Genomic DNA, 17,819 nt, shown 5'->3' on the forward strand with positions numbered 1-17,819 from the left:
GATATCACAGACAATCATTGAAAATGTGAGCATAAATACAGGGCAAGAAATGGTGAATGTGCAGTATGAAACATGGCAAAATGTCATTATGTGATTCTTCAGTTTGACCTCCATAAGCATTAACACAATCATATCACTGAATCAAAGCACTTTTCCATAGACCTCTTCAGTCTCTGGGGAAGTCCCACTTGTGCATCTGCGTTCAGCTTTAAAAGGTTAGTCAATCATAGTTGTACAGTATTTCTACTGGATTCAAGTGAGGACAAAAACCTCATAATGATGGCATCTCAACATACTTTTCTTGAAGCTGTGCCTTTATAACTTGGCACTGTGAGGTCTTGGATTGTCCTTCTCAAAAATCAACACTTCTTGATTGTTTAAAGAAGAAGTAAAAACTGTAAGATGAAGAAATTTGTCAATGTGTTGCTGAGCAGTAAGGATGCCTGCAATCTGTACCAAAACCATTCTTGTTTTTTGCCAAATCATTCACACCAGTTTGCTTATCAATCACCATGATTTCACCATACATTTAATCTCTCAGCACTCAGCATTACCCCCTTGCAGCTCATTTTAACAGACAACAATTTACAGCCATTCTGTAGATTTACTGGTTACTTCTGCCCAATATTTCTTGGTAGTCGCTGCACAATGAAAATAATTCACGCAGATGGATAAGGAAGACATGATGGTCTTGGGTCCATATGGTAGCCCTCTTTCTTTAGGATTTAGTTTGGTCCTCACAGAGTTGGTTTTTAGAAAATCATAAAATAAAACGTGTCGTTTGAAAACCTTGATTACAAGAAAGACTTATGTAGATGTTTCATTTTTATCTTTTTTCATACTCATAGGAAAACAAGAAAAATCAAAGTCTTGCTTTATAGTTAAGATGATAGATTTATATTGTGGCTGTTATGTTAAATCTGTACAGTACTCTATGGCCAGCCACTGTAAAGCACTCCACAGAAAGGGAAGAACCATACTGTTGTTGTTGAGAGGTCCCTGTAAGAGTTTCTAAGATCTTAACAGCAACTTCACCTCACTTCCAGATCACCTAGCAACTACATTTAAATATTTAGATTTTTATTATACACACACACAATATAAACACACAAGGACAGCTGAAAAATTAATAATTATGCTCACTTTTGAGAAATTAACATTTAAACAGAAAGTATTTTAAAATTTGAAAGTTGAATGAATTTAACAATATCGTAGGTACAGAGTAGAATAAATAAAATGGTGATGAATAAATAAAAATTATCCATTAATTAGAAGTCTGATGACTAGATATTTTTGTATAAAAAACAAATAAATCCCCAAATACAAAAAAAAACATTTTCAAGGAATGGAGAGCTGACAAACAAATGTTGCCTCTTAGGGTGCTATGATATATTTAAAAGACCTCAATATTTTTTAAACTTTATGTTTATTAAGTTATTAAACAATGAAAAAAAAACAATGAAGGTTGTCCCTCCCCAGTACGAACTGCAATCAATACATTGGCAATTTCCAGTAAGGAAAGATATGTGAATCAAAAACAAACATATAAACATAAAATCAATTTGACATTATCATGTAGACCTCAACATTTTAAATACACTAAAAACCCAGGCTTGTGTGTCATTTATGTTTCAAATATCTTCTAAAATAATATTATTATTACAATTATTATTAGGGCTGAATTTCCCAGTTTGATTGTAAAATGCTTTATTAACAATATAGTGTAAGATATCACATGCAATACACTTGGGGTGAATTAAAAAAGATGGTGGCAGACTTAAAAATAGAGATGACTCCTGGTCTATATTCAAACTAATGTACAGTATTAAGTCCTCAAAATATTTAATTTGCTTTATCTCTGTTAGCCAGGGGATCTCTTGGCATTGTCATTCCATACTGCTTAGTGCTACTGGCATAAAGTGACCTTAAGATAAAGCATTCTGAACAGAACCAGCTTCAGGTTTCTTGATTATATCAGGGCCAGGCCGAATGCATCTGAGACAGGGAGACAATTCATCCGTGCAGGAGACGCAGAGTACAGAAAGTCCACTGATCCTACAAATGCAGAAAGTAAGACATACAGTACACTACAAAAACTTTTTGATTATCTGCTCCATGTAGGAGACCAGCAGAATCCACGCCTGGAGCTTACAGTGAGAACATGCAGTCAGTGTGCTCCACTAATCCGACAACAGACAAATAGAATTGGTCAAAAGCCCAGTGCAAAAAAATGGACAAAGAGCAAAGAACTGTTCCAAAACTGGCAACTCTATTGTATATTCCTAGATTGTTCATGTTCATTTCCCTTTTTTATTTTCTATTTTACCCTAATGAAAAATTAAGAAAAAAATACTTTATAATCAAAATAATCCTGGAATAAAAACTCTTAACTTGACAGTAAGAAGAATGGGGAACTGTTAGATCTATCAGTTAGAAGAAAAAAGATATGAAAAAATAAGGGTTGAATAATGCAAGAACAGAGTCTAAATGCAGCTGTTTTTAACATTTTATCTGTTTCACTGTGGATGACTAAGGATTGCATGTGAAGGAAGGCCATTTCTGTTCAGGGAAAGTGTCAGCACTCACATCTTGTTTGTCACAATCAATCAGGCTGCATTGCAGACCCTGAGGCTGTAAAACACAAATCATGCTGAGAGCAGGCTTCCCAGGCTTTTCTGTTGAAGGACATCTGCAGGTGACATTTTCAAGTAAATTTCTCCATTTTCCTCCACAGAGCTCCCTTGAATTTTGAACAATGTGAAAATTGCTTTAAAATGCCACTTACTCTGTCTCAGAAAAAGGCTGACTCTACATCTGCCAGAATTAATAAGGCAAATCCTAAAACGATCCAAATTTGGGAAGGGATTTCCACAGCTATTAGAAATATGCTAAATTCTTAAAATATAAAATAAACATACTGTAGAGTGTGTTCTATATTTATGTGTATTAAACGGTATTAAATTAGCTTTCGATAAAGTTGTCTGACTGTATTGGTACAGTACTGTATTGTTGATGGTAGTGTTGATATTTGCTCTCACATAGTTTTTGTGTTTAAAAATGCAATAAAAATGCTTATCACAAAAGAAAGAAAGAAAAAGGCTGACTCATCTTTAGTCTTGACTCGAATATAGTGCTTTTTTGTAACACAGTGTTATCTTCTGTGCCTAGATACAGCCTAATCTAGTAAAAACTAAATAATGAGGAAGAACTGGTCAATACATTTAGACAGAGATCTGGAATAATTGCAGCAGTACTGAAGAGACTGAAATGGATATTTCTGCCCAATTACTGTACATACAACCTCAAATGCGTATACTATCCATAGAGGGTTTCTTCAAAAATGTTCTGAAATTAAAATACTTACTGTTTAAAAGCTCAGCATTTCTTGTCAAATCTGACACACGTTAACTCCAATGTTATTATGGAACACAGAAGGTTAGTAGTGCATCTCTTCAACAAAACAATCCTAAAAACTAAAGTCAATAAATTCATTCTTTACTAAAACTACATGGCTTTCAACGACTAAAAGGAAGATGACTGTTATATCTGGTACACACACTTTCTAAAACCATCATATTTTCATAAGTCTTTTGCCATTGGAGCTACATGTTTGTTTCAGTAGATAGAAAAACCTTAAATTGTTCTCAGAGGTATGGACCTACAGTACAGATAACAGATAAAAATGAAGTCTTTGTTCTGGTAATTTCTTCAAATTTAAAATATAAATTTAAATATAAGAAATGTATTCCACTGAGAATTTTTAATTTGTAAGAAATAAAAAACAAAACAGTGAAATTATAATTCAGGTTTACAACTTTCTTTTACTGAAATTTGCATTTCATTTATTCCTTGCATTGTATATGAAAGTTGCATTGCATTTTAAATGTTTTATATAGTTTTCAAAAATATATTGATAAACAGCCAGATCTCCACAAGAAATGTAAAATTAAGAATTAATTAAACACAAAAGACCAGCCTGCAAAGAAAAACATTCTTTACACAAGATGTAAGATTTGTACCACAAACTGTCCTGGTTATGTCCTTACGGATGTGAAAATGAATAGTTCACTTGAATCCTTTTAGTGTAGTCATATTATTCTATCTAAGGCTAATGCAATTGTTTTGCAATAGCTAAAAAAATAAATATAAAATTTGAAGATCGACAGAAGGAAATAGAAGCCCCTTTTAAATACATAGTATCCACAGAAAAGAAAAAGTGTAACTTTTTGTTAGAGGCTAGAAACCCATAAAAGCTACATCTAAAGTAGACACTTTGAGACTTCCTTGCCCTCTCCAACCTCCTGAAACATTTAAATAAAACATCTGTGTCCATAAACATTAAAAACGTTTATCAGGAGGTTATTCTGCGGGATAAGTTGTGCTCCACTTCCCACAGAGACATAAATCGATCAGTTTAAAATAACACTGAAATGACAGGCAAGCCTGAGCTACAGTGTCAAGGACAGAAACAAAAAGTGTTTATTTGTAGCCCTCCCTCAATTGAAGTCGACAGCCTGTACTACTCACAGTCTTATTCCGGCACTGCCCAAATTTACAGTAGTTACTATCTTACCACCCTACCCTCAGGAACAGCTCAATTTGCTCTCTCATACCCTTTTTTTCTTTCCTGAACCCAAACCAACTATTCCGTACTTCATGCCCAATCTGCACCAATAATCTGGTTCTGACTGTCCCAAGTACAGCCCAGCAGACAGTGGTTCCAGAATCCAGCTAAGGATGTCAATAATAATGAAATACGGCAGTATACCATTTATTCAATTTTTTGCTTTATTGGGGTACACTACTGTACATTTTTACCACATTCCTTAAATAGGTGCTTCTTTATTTCAGTCATGCTTTTTATAACCCATCTTTGAGAAAATTGTTTTGCAGCTTGGGAACAACTTTCAGTGTAATTATTTTTAGGAAAAAAATGCTTTTCTTTGGATGTTATGACCAAATGATTAAATACCCGTATTTGCATGTTTGTAGGCAGAATCAAAATATTTATGGCATCTAACACAACTATGCATTTTGCATAGCATGTCAAACCATTCATCCAGTTCAAAATATGAAAAAGTATTACAATCTGAGGAGACAAAACTAAAATAATCGTTGTATATTGTCTAAAAGCTGCAGCTGCAATGGAAAGAGGGTATTAATTTTCAAAATTGTAAATTTCAAATGAGGGAATAATAGGTGGAAAATGTCACTAAGGCCTGAAAATAAAAAAGAAGCAGCACTACAAGCCTATAGAAGCTTTAAAAGCTTAATCAAGAGCTCCTGAGTGACTCCAGTGCAAAACACTCAGCCTAGGTGAAACAATTAGCCCTTCAGCAGAAGACTTTGTTCTGAACTTGGCCTGAGCTGGCCTAAGGACAAGATTGGGCAAAGACAGTGTTATTTGTTTCTGGGCACTAAATCTTTCCAGGTACTAGAAGGTTTGACAGGCACTTACACAGAAAAGAGAAGAATGTTCTTCTAGTGTTAGGACTAAAGTGGACCAAGAAGTAGAAGAAAAATGATATATAATTACTTTATGAATTACACACAGCATGTTACATGTTAATGGAGTTCCCCGCTGCTAGGGTTCTAGGGATATGTAGAAGGCTATGACATAATTCAACTAGAATAGCAGTGGTTCCCAAGCCCAGTCTTAGGGGACTAGTGTGTCCTCAAATTTTAGAGCTCCAGCTGAGCTCTAAATCTCCAATCAAATTGATTACTTTAATAGATCTGCTTGTTTAGACTTTTGGTGATTTAGTTTTGGCACCTAACTACCGAAATTACCATACTTCAGGGTTACTTCTTCCAGTAGTTTCAGCATACAGAACCTTAATCGGGCTTTACTCAATTGGCAGACCATGATTTTTTTTTATTAAATAGCTCTTAATAGGTGATACATGATAAACAGAGGTGTGACTGCATTGAACACTCCAACAATGAGTTTTTTTTCCTTTCAAAGAGGACCACATTTAGTTACTATTCATGCAACATGTTTGAATGAGGAAAGCTCTAAAACCCAAACCGGGAGAAGATTCGTACCAATTACAAGCTCCATTTGATGTTTAAGATCTTAACGAAAATTTATGAACATGTCCCAGATAAAAAAAGGAGATCAGTTAGCCAGTAATAAATAACACATCTAGGACAAAACTAAATCTCACAGTGGTCACTCAGTACCAGGACTGGATACCAGTGGAAAATCACTGAACAAAAACACAAACATTACAGTATAGTACACAACACTTGGGAATAAAAGCTCAATAATTGTGGACTGGGTCCCATACTAACTTTATGTTTATTTTGAATGATTCAACTTTTTTATGACATAATGTTTAAATCATGTTTAAAAAAATCCATAACCTCCACCCAAGTGTCAGTTTAACAGCCATTCTTCTGAAAAAACAAACACCACTGAACAGTTTCAAAATTCAGAGGATTCTTAATACAGTGCCAGCAGAGACGAAGCAGGCAATTGATTTCCCCACTGTTCAGGGGATAACGTGAATTTCCCTGGTTCTGTCAATGATTAATAACAAAATCAATCGAATGTCCAAAGGCCTCTCAGCAACAAGAAATCAAATGATACAGGTGCCAGAAATAAATGCTTATTCTTACATCACTTACTATTTAACCAAATTTGACTTCATGTTCAATGAAAAGAAACTGCTTGTAACAATGTGATGGAAATTCATCTAGCTGGTTTGTTTTATAGCAGCTAATTGATTAGAAAGATTTACCTAATCCAATCATTCCTTGAAAGAAGACAGAGTATCGGCGTCATTAACTGGGGAAATTGTTCCATCTTCCCACGACGCTTTGTGTAAAAAGTACACTTCCCTGTAATTTCAGCTTCTTTGTCAAGATTGTTTTTCAGTGCCGATTCTGAAGATGCCCTTTGGTCTGACTTTGTCACTACGCCTGTGGCTGGAAGGTTGCTGGTTCGTATCCTGCAGCTGGTAGAGGAATCTTACTCTGCTGGGTGCCTGAGCAAGGCCCTTAACCCCAACTGCTCCAGGGGCGCTGTATACAGTAAATGGCTGACGCTGCACTCTGATGCGAAGCTTCTCTCCCTGTCTGTGTGTCTCATGGAGACCAAGTTGGGGTATGCGAAAAGACAAACTCCCTAATACAAGAAATTGTATATGACCAATAAAGTGATCTTATCTTACATTTGAAAATTCTGAATACTAGAATCAGGTCCATTCCTATACGGCTACAGTACATGGCAAGGGAGCTCTATTCTTCATCTTTGAACACTAAAAAAATCCTGATTCTTGAGTGCAGAAGATCTGAAACAGCAAGAAAAGCTACAAACTTAAAACTTTAATTAATACTGCCATTGAAAGCGATTTTATTGCAATTCTGATTCATCGAGAGGAAGGAAAAGATTAATCATAATACTAACAGTGTAAATCATTTATTTTATAACCTGTACTGTAATAAATATTTTTATTAATTTGACAAGCAATTTTTACTGCCATCTAGTGAGAACTGCAATAGGGTGTAGCTGAATAGAAATCATAGTCATCATATCATTATTATTATATACAATACTGAAATAGGAAACACTTCCTTCATTTTCATGCTCATGAGTAAGCAGATTCACCAATTTGTCTGTCATGGTTTAAAGCAAATAAAAATATTATTGTTAGAAAGGTCCCTGGCAGTACCTAGCCAGTATTATGTATGCATACTGTACCTCTATATGGACATTAACTCAATATCTGACCAATCATTTTCTTAAGTGCACACTGCCCTCTATTTCTCCTCATAAATATGCTGAAACAAATAATTGCTGTGAGACATGATCTCCAGTATAAAGGACAGACATCCTAAATAATTACTGTGCAACCTTTATGAAAAGAGATATCAATAAAACATACTTTGCAAGCAGCAGGAAAATAACTCCTGTGATTGAAGCAAAAATGCACCCTGAACTATTGTTAGGCACCATTTCCCAAAAATAAAAAGTAGTAAAACTGACATTGATAATAAGAAAATGCAATAAGAGTGACAACAATTTCAATTCCCACTACATAATAAAATGCCAAGAAAGAGACTTAATGAAACAAAATGTTTATGTATGTAAAAACGAAGCTACTGTCCACAGCTCTATTTGATATGGAGTAATTTTTGAAGACACCATGGAACATACTGGTTAAAAGGTAAACATTGGCTTCGTGAAAAAAAGTTGCTACCATTGCTGAATTGGTTAACCCTACACACACGGACACAATTCCCTGGTGACAAATGCTCTATACTAATGTCCTGATGAGTTTGTGTGATGTACAGTACAGTGGCGGCAATTGTTCAGCGAGATACAGTATATCATTGTATGCACAAAGACAATACCTGCCCTGTCTTTCCAAAGGCATGTTGTGAAAAACAGCTGCCTTGGAGGGTAACAGTGTCAACTTATCGACATATCTGCTCTTTTGATACCATTACCAAATGGGAGTATCAAAAAGTTACTGCAAAACAACTTATTGAAGGTAAATCCACATTTTTCGAAGGAATTCTTCGGCCTTGTCAGCTTCAGTACCCTGGATGCACCCACAGGTTTCAAGAACTTGTAAAGGGTTTCTGGGGAATGAAAAACTTTCATGGAATAATCAAAGAAGTATGGAAGAAACAAAGCCTACAAGGTCTCTGCATGTGGATGTAACCTTCAGAGGCAGAGACAAAATAAAAATATTATAAGCCTGCCTAAAAGTTTTAAGAATCCAAATGGACAGGCACTACTTAGACATAGCCTGTCCCTGGAACTGTGTGCCACAGGACTCAAATAACGTTTTGGTCACTGACTCTTGGTCCTCAAATACATAATATGAAGCCGTCTCTCAGACGTTAACTAAAATCAAAGAGGACATAACGCTCAAGAGAAATGCATTTTGGTAAAAAATCAACCATAACACCTGTCTAGCCAAACAGCGGCATTCTTAGCACCAAAACAGGCTTATAGTTCACTAGTTCTCTGAGCAGGTGCAATGGCTAATAGCAAAGTTATCTCCACTAAAAAGGAACTCCAGAGAATCTGAATGAGGAGATTCAAATAGGAGCTTCACGAGAGTAATGAAGGCTAAACTGAGCTCCTGCTGCAGAACAGGATCCCCTTTAGAGGAGCTCAGGAAAATGAGGAAATGGTTTTGCTTAAAAAAGCAGCACCCAAGAACATCATCAATTTGTATTTAATGACACACATTCATCATACACAGAGATCTGTATTTACTCATTAAGCTGGTTACACTGGGCTTTGGCCAAAGTTTCAACCCTGCTCCAAGGAAATCTACCAACGGACACCATACTGGGAATGTATGGAAGAAAGTTCCAGAATACTGTCTGAGGCAACCAAAGCACCCAGCAATGGACCTGCCCAGTGCCTATCTTTTGTGTCTGCAGACATGTAGCTGCCATATATACATACACATCTCAGACCTGACAGATACTTGAAACTGTGCCCAGGTGTGGCAGAATGACAACTCTTGAGCTGAATCACCCATGTTAAAGTTTTACATAAAATTAAATAAAAATATTGAATATATAAATCCTTATATATAAAAAGTAGTTTATATTTCAGCAGCATACTGTAGGTCACATGACCTGTCAAGGTAGCCAGGGAGACCATGGAGCCTTTAAATTGGGAAAAGTAAACCTAGACTGGGTCATGCGCTTCTCAGGATAAACATGGAGTCAGTCGACCTGTGCAGCGACCTCAACCCACTGCCATTCGTGCAGAGCCTGGACAATTTGAGCACAGTGGTTGGTGGCCAGAGCACCACTATCTCTGTAATAGACAGCTGCATTTTTACGTGGAGCTCTTCTGTTTTTGACAGCAAAGATACAGGCTAAGATGAAACATTAAAATTGTGCTCTCCCTCCTTGCATGGCAATTTAAACTCCTTTGATGACCCAACAGGTTTAACAACTTTTTAACAGGTTAAAACGAGGGGTTCAAACATGGGGAAGTGGAAGGGGATGGTGGAATAGACTTAATTGCCCAGGCATCCTGGCACGAGAGTGACTCCAGGTCTTCTCCTGCAAGGTTCCCCTTCATCCAGTCGAAATGGAACTGGATCTGAGTCCTTTTCTTGTTTTTTCAGAGAAGGTGATGAGGACCCAGATACCACAACAGATTCAAATCGCAAGTGGTGTTGGGAGGAGCAACACCTTTGCCATTTTGGATTTAAAGGGCCTCAGCAGGGGATAAAGACACTGCAGATTTCGATGACAGGCCCTGCCAGCCTACATTCTCAGCCTGTTGTTCCTGGTGAATTTCTCCAAACAGTTCATCAAAACTAATTGAACCATAGCTGCAAATGTGGACTACTACACTATCTGCTGAAGGAAATCTTCTTTGGCCCCTGATCAATGCAAACCTGCTTTATCTGTCCTCCTGACATTTTCTAACAGAGCCACAAGATAAGCCTCTGACAGCATCAATGAAGCCAGCAAGCTCAGCAGCACAGGCAGAGGGGCCAGTGGTCTTGTTGTGCTTTCATTGATGTACCCCTAGGTGTAAAGAAACAATAGCTCACAACTGCCCTTCCACAAACATGTGAACAAACTATAGACTGCAGTAATGTGGCAGCGTGGGACCTTTACTTGCATGATAGCTACCTAAAAAAACAGAAATTGTCGTGAAATGGTGAAGAGAGCTATGGGGAGGCTTACCCTCTAAAACAATGTGCTAGTGGCAAAACTCACAGTACAACACCACTGGAATGTAAATTACAGGAAGTACAAAACAAAAAGGGTATTTCAACAACCATGCACATAATCACAAGACTTCTTCAAAGAACAAAAAAAGAAACAGTATATGAGTCTTAACCACCGTAAGGTGGTTGAAACCAGCCCTTAACCAACAAAGCTCAGATGGAATTAACATAAAATGATTTATGGGAGAAGAGAAATAAAATTCTCATAATTAATATTTATAGGGTCAAATTAACAGCACAAAACCGAAGATAGGAAAAAGCAGGTAATTTTGCCTTTGGGCAGTGGAACAGCTGGCTGGGCAGAACCATCTAGTGTACTGTACGTCATGCAGACTCACTGCCACTTTCCTTGCCACTTTTATACAGTAATTCCCTCTAGCACAACAGGATCAAGGTGGGGTCGAATCATTAGGTAATAGCGTGCATAATGTCTTTGAATATCTGTCAAGCTTTCACTGCTTTTTTAACAGAGGTGAAAAAATATTAAGGTATCAAAAAACTGGATATTTAATTTTAATGTACTTTAACTCAAGACATTCCAATCAGCAGTACATTGTAATATTAGTAATATTATATCCAATATCTGGAGCTGTGGTAGCTCAGACAACAAGGACATCTAGCTCCTGACTGGAAGGTCCTGGGTTCAATCCCAGGTAGGGGCAAGCGATGTAGCTTCCTCTAATTCCTTCCAGATGGCTTCCAGGTCCACTCAGCCTGTTTTCCAAATGAGTACCGGGGGTTAATCCTTCCAGGGGTAATAGGCTGGCCAGAGCATGATGCTGACCACATCACCTCCACCTCCAGTTGGATGGTCAAGAAAAATGGTGGCCCTTACCTTTATGGCCTGAAAAGGAGACCTACCTACTGTATATCCCATATCCAAGTTATATTAGATAGGACTTCTATTGTTTTCTATAACTCTTCTGTCTATATGCTTAATTGCTACAACTATTATCATCTATAAACTACAAAGGAGTAGGAATTTTACAAGAAACAAATGCCTGTTTTATTCTTGCATCTCATGTATCATAAATAGAAAGAGATGTACAAAAAATAATACAAAAACTATTGAGACACCAGTAAAATTATAATAATGTTAATGTGCCATAAATCAATGCAAACAACAGCTGGCTAAATCTTGACATACACCATGCAAGTGCACATCAAAGATATTTTAGTTCCTTAGGCCATCCAATCATTTTGTCCTAGGGCTCAAAAACAGAGTTGCTTATGGCCAGCTTTGAAATATTCTCTCTCTGCAAAAAAAAATCAAAACATTGTTCTGAATGAGTTAAACTACCACCACAAACCACCAGCAGTAGAATACTGCTTGGCAAATTTTCACCGACACCAATCACCTGATGCACTTTGTGTGAGATTATCTGTATTTTTTATAAGCTAGACTGAAGATGTAAAACATTTCACCTCATTCTACATAATACTCTATTGGCACCCTGTTAGTAAATATAAATTATCTCAGAGCTCTGCAGTTCCTGTAATCATGAAAGTCTACAACATACTGTACATTCCTTTTGTAATAATGAGAAAGAGTATGTTTTTTTGTATTACGTTGGGAAATGTGATGGATAATTTATCAAGCGTGGCTAGAATTTTTTTTTTAAAGAAACAAAACACATAATTTATTGTTAATTTAACACTGCTGTCTAAATATCATATTCATAACTCAGTTTTTAACATAACAGGCATAATTAACAAGGAAGAGACCAATCATCATTCACTTGCCAGCAGCTATATCACCCTGCAAATCACAACTGGCAACCCACTGAAGCCAAGCAGGTGTGAGCCTGGCCAGTTTCCGGACGGTAGACCTCCTGGAAAAGCTAAGGTTACTGCTGGAAACCGTGTTAATGGGGCCAGTAGAGGGTGCTCACCCTGTGGTCTGTGTGGGTTCTAATGCCCCAGAATAGTGACAGGGACACTATACTGTAAAAAGGCGCCATCCTTTGGATGAGATGCAAAACCAAGGTCGTGCCTCTTTGTGGTCATTACAAAGCCCAGCATGTTTCTCAAAAAGAGTAGTGGTGTTACCCTGGCATCCTGGCCAAATTTCCCATTGGCCTTTACCGATCATGGCCTCCTAATAATCCCCATCTATGAACTGGCTTCATCACTCTGTTCTCCTCCACACTGATAGCTGGTGTGTGGTGAGTGTACTGGCATACGATGGTTGCTCCAGTGTACAGGTGGGGCTGTACGCTGGTGGTGGAGGGGAGTCCCCATAATCTGTAAAGCGCTTTGCGTAGAGTGTCCAGAAAAAGTGCTACAGTATATAAGTGTAAGGAATTATTATTACATGTACTGTAATACAAGTTAGACTATCTGTGTTTTCTTGATTTATCCCATTTTTGTAGAAAAGAGTTGGGGTGTTACCCCAGCGTCTGGCCAAATTTCCCATTGGCCTTTACCAATCATGGCCTCCTAATAATCCCCATCTACTGTATGAACTGGCTTCATCCCTCTATTGTCCTCCCCACTGATAGCTGATGTGTGGTGAGAATACTGGCGCATTATGACTTCAACCTCATCCAGACTGATGCTGCACCATTGGTGGTGATTAAAGGGATTCCCCATTACCTGTAAATTTTGAGTGGAGTTTCCATAAAAGCACTATATAAGTAATATTAGTAGTAGTATTATTACTTGAATCTTCTTAGAAACGGGAAGCTCTGAAAACACTTAAGTCTAATTCATCCTTCTCATTGTTTGTCTACAGCCCTGTTCTGAAGGTCCGAACCTTCAACAAACACACAAAAACATACCATGCTAATGTTTGCAGCAACACTACAATAATAGAACACAAAATTGCTGCACAGCAAAAAAAAATATATACTGTATGAATCTCTGTCTGAATCTTCCTTATTTCTTCCTTATGGTTATATTATACAGTGCCTTGCGAAAGTATTCGGCCCCCTTGAACTTTTCAACCTTTTGCCACATTTCAGGCTTCAAACATAAAGATATAAATTTTTTATTTTATGTGAAGAATCACCAACAAGTGGGACACAATTGTGAAGTGGAACGAAATCTATTGGATTTTTGAAACTTTTTTAACTAATACAAAAATGAAAAGTGGGGCGTGCAAAATTATTCGGCCCCTTTACTTTCAGTGCAGCAAACTCACTCCAGAAGTTCAGCGAGGATCTCTGAATGATCCAATGTTGTCCTAAATGACTGATGGTGATAAATAGAATCCACCTGTGTGTAATCAAGTCTCTGTATAAATGCACCTGCTCTGTGATAGTCTCAAGGTTCTGTTGAAAGCGCAGAGAGCATCATGAAGACCAAGGAACACACCAGGCAGGTCCGTAATACTGTTGTGGAGAAGTTTAAAGCCGGATTTGGATACAAAAAGATTTCCCAAGCTTCAAACATCCCAAGGAGCACTGTGCAAGCGATCATCTTGAAATGGAAGGAGTATCAGACCACTGCAAATCTACCAAGACCTGGCCGTCCCTCTAAACTTTCAGCTCAGACAAGGAGAAGACTGATCAGAGATGCAGCCAAGAGGCCCATGATCACTCTGGATGAACTGCAGAGAACTACAGCTGAGGTGGGAGAGTCTGTACATAGGACAACAATCAGTCTTACACTGCACAAATCTGGCCTTTATGGAAGAGTGGCAAGAAGAAAGCCATTTCTCAAAGATATCCATAAAAAGTCTCGTCTAAAGTTTGCCACAAGCCACCTGGGAGACACCCCAAACATGTGGAAGAAGGTGCTCTGGTCAGATGAAACCAAAATCGAACTTTTTGGCCACAATGCAAAACGATATGTTTGGCGTAAAAGCAACACAGCTCATCACCCTCAACACACCATCCCCACTGTCAAACATGGTGGTGGCAGCATCATGGTTTGGGCCTGCTTTTCTTCAGCAGGGACAGGGAAGATGGTTAAAATTGAGGGGAAGATGGATGCAGCCAAATACAGGACCATTCTGGATGAAAACCTGTTGGAGTCTGCAAAAGACCTGAAACTGGGACAGAGATTTATCTTCCAACAAGACAATGATCCCAAACATACAGCAAAATCTACAAAGGAATGGTTCACAAATAAACGTATCCAGGTGTTTGAATGGCCAAGTCAAAGTCCAGACCTGAATCCAATCGAGAATCTGTGGAAAGAGCTGAAAACTGCTGTTCACAAACGCTCTCCATCCAACCTCACTGAGCTCGAGCTGTTTTGCAAGGAAGAATGGGCAAGAATTTCAGTCTCTCGATGTGCAAAACTGATAGAGACATACCCCAAGCGACTTGCAGCTGTAATCGCAGCAAAAGGTGGCTCTACAAAGTATTAACGCAAGGGGGCCGAATAATTTTGCACGCCCCACTTTTCATTTTTTTATTAGTTAAAAAAGTTTCAAAAATCCAATAGATTTCGTTCCACTTCACAATTGTGTCCCACTTGTTGGTGATTCTTCACATAAAATAAAAAAAATTATATCTTTATGTTTGAAGCCTGAAATGTGGCAAAAGGTTGAAAAGTTCAAGGGGGCCGAATACTTTCGCAAGGCACTGTATATTGTTATATTTGCCATTTTTGTCTAGTTCTGGTCAGTTCAGAGTACAGACATAAATCATGTAGCAAGTTTTATTTAAAGAAACAGTGTCTTTATATATTGTAGGTACTGTACTGTACAGTATATGTGTTAGCCACAGTGTTTTATTAAAAAGGAAACAAAATGAAGTTACTTTTTAAAATTAAACATATTACTTAAAAGTTTTCTACGCACACTTGAGAGAAACTCCTGTAACTGCTAGTCAAATAAATTCATTACACATCACTTATTGCTCATTAAGATTTTTTAATTACACAGATCTTTCATCCACACTCTGAAACACTCCAGCAAGAGATGGATAGGCCAAGGGGGAGATTTTTTCATGAATAAAATTTAAAGGTTAAACATTTAGTGTGATCACATTTAAAAAAAAACAAACTGTGAAGAGATAAATCACTGCAAGATAAAGTACTGAAATAATCTGCATCTATATTTAAATTACAAGGAATCAACTGTAGACAAGCATCCAGGGAATCTGTACGGTTGTACTGTACTGTATATGTGTGCTGTAAATAAATTTTAGTCATGAATGAACAAACATGATAATGTTAATTTTAGTGAAGTCTTTAGTTTTTAGACTTTTTATTATTAATGTACTGCTGTTCTGCGTCCATGGGCTTCACTTCATTGCAGCAGGCATTCAAAGAAATGTGTGCATATGGACTGCAAAATGTTTAATAGAAAAAAGAAACAGCAGAATAGCAGAAAACAGCAACTTGCAGTGAGGATCTTAGATCTCTCTAAGCCAACAGTTCCCCATTTCACCTCCCCAAACCATTTCACTGACCTTTTTGTTTGCACCCTTTTGCAATGATTTCAGGACTCCTACCCTAGGAAAACCAAAATTAACCCTAAAAGTGGATCACACCTTGCCCTTCTCTAAATGAGTAATCATTTCTTTTTAAAATCAAAGATTTCAGCTTTTCACAACCCTCCCTCAGACCCTCTTTTGTCCACTCTTTCATCTACGCAGTGCTTTGTTCTCATGTGCTTCGTTTTCCAGCCACCTTACTCTCTCTCACACTCCTGATGAAGGCTCAACATGTTGTGTTTTCAATGTGGAATTAACCTTTAGTTGCTCCTTTGCAGAAAACAGAAACTACAAGTAAGGACTGATGTAATTAGAGGAACACCACTCTCTAATTTAAACCAGTGATCTTGAATCTGGTATTGTTCCTAAACTAGTCAAGTTGGCAAATGATCCAAAAATAGAAAGATGAGGAAACAATGTACAGGAGAAACAGCAAATGAAAATTGCTGTAGCAGATCAGGTGGGTAGCTGCGTCAGCATGCGTAGGCTGCAAAGGAACAAGTAATAGGTTTATTCCATGCTGAAAAGAGAAGAAAGAAAACACAACGTTTCGGCCACGACCAAAATGTTGTGTTTTCTTTCTTCTCTTTTCAGCATGGAATGAAAATTGCTGTTTAGATAAACATTTTATATACAATTTAAGACTGGGTAAACAACAGGTACAGTGCCTTGCGAAAGTATTCGGCCCCCTTGAACTTTTCAACCTTTTGCCACATTTCAGGCTTCAAACATAAAGATATAAATTTTTTTATTTTATGTGAAGAATCACCAACAAGTGGGACACAATTGTGAAGTGGAACGAAATCTATTGGATTTTTGAAACTTTTTTAACTAATAAAAAGGCACTGTATATGTGTAATGTAGACAAGTGCAGAATATTACCCAAAGGTAGTAAATACATAATGCATTACACTGTGCATTAAAGGGGTTACTATGGAATAAAGCCTTGGTAATTAAATAGACACGTTTACTGTATATGTCTAGATTGTGTAGGAAAGCAATACAAAACACAAACAAAATATTAGGACATAAAGTTAAAATTGTAGACTTTACTGTAAATATAGGGATGCTAAAACTATACAAATTCACTATGAAGTTTTCTTTTACAAATTTATAGTTTAAATTAAAGTTCTTTTTAATTCTTTTTAAAGGCTCTTTTCAAGAAATCGCTAAGTGATAGTTTTGGATCAATTATTAATTCCCAAAAAAGCTAAAGGGCCTGAAAGGCCTCCTCTTGTGTGGTACCTTTTCTAATTACATACCCAAGATGAGTGCTCCTTCATCTGATGCTGGTTGCTATGGGGACCACTGGCATGACCCCGCCAAAAGCAGTTCTGGCAGAGCTGGTAATTGTGGCACTGTTGGCATCGGTATCGAAAACCCATCATGCTTTCGCTACGACAATAAGAACATTCCACCGGGTGGAAGACTAGAAGATAAAACACAGGAATATGGAAGATACCTCAATACGAACTAACAACCAGTTATAATCATCTTCATATCTTGTACACACATGCATTTAGTTAGGTGCATCATTCTTTAGTGACAGGAGTTGCTTTTTAAATTCCAAACGAAGAAACTAATCTTCTATTTGTGATTTTGTCTGTGATTTTAAAACTTCACCACTTTGAACTGCAGACACACACTGAATTAAAGCATCACAATTCTGGAAGGCTGTTAAAAAATGTGATGAGTACTAAAATCAAGGATA

At 37.3% G+C, this 17,819-nt stretch overlaps 1 protein-coding gene across 21 annotated transcripts in view; it reads right to left on the reverse strand.

The window, feature by feature from the left end:
• Positions 1 to 17,819, reverse strand: part of LOC148674791 (dystrobrevin beta) — a 192,611-nt gene that overhangs the window by 112,203 nt on the left and 62,589 nt on the right. For all 21 annotated transcript variants that reach the window (XM_088625444.1, XM_088625445.1, XM_088625428.1 and 18 more), the window contains one exon: positions 17,371 to 17,537. In XM_088625444.1, coding sequence (XP_088481570.1) covers positions 17,371 to 17,537 — 167 coding nt within the window. The remainder of the gene's footprint in view (positions 1 to 17,370; positions 17,538 to 17,819) is intronic.

Source organism: Lepisosteus platostomus, chromosome 3 (assembly GCF_059453375.1).
Source record: "Lepisosteus platostomus isolate fLepPlt1 chromosome 3, fLepPlt1.hap1, whole genome shotgun sequence".
In the NCBI taxonomy this organism is placed as follows: Eukaryota; Metazoa; Chordata; class Actinopteri; order Semionotiformes; family Lepisosteidae; genus Lepisosteus; species Lepisosteus platostomus.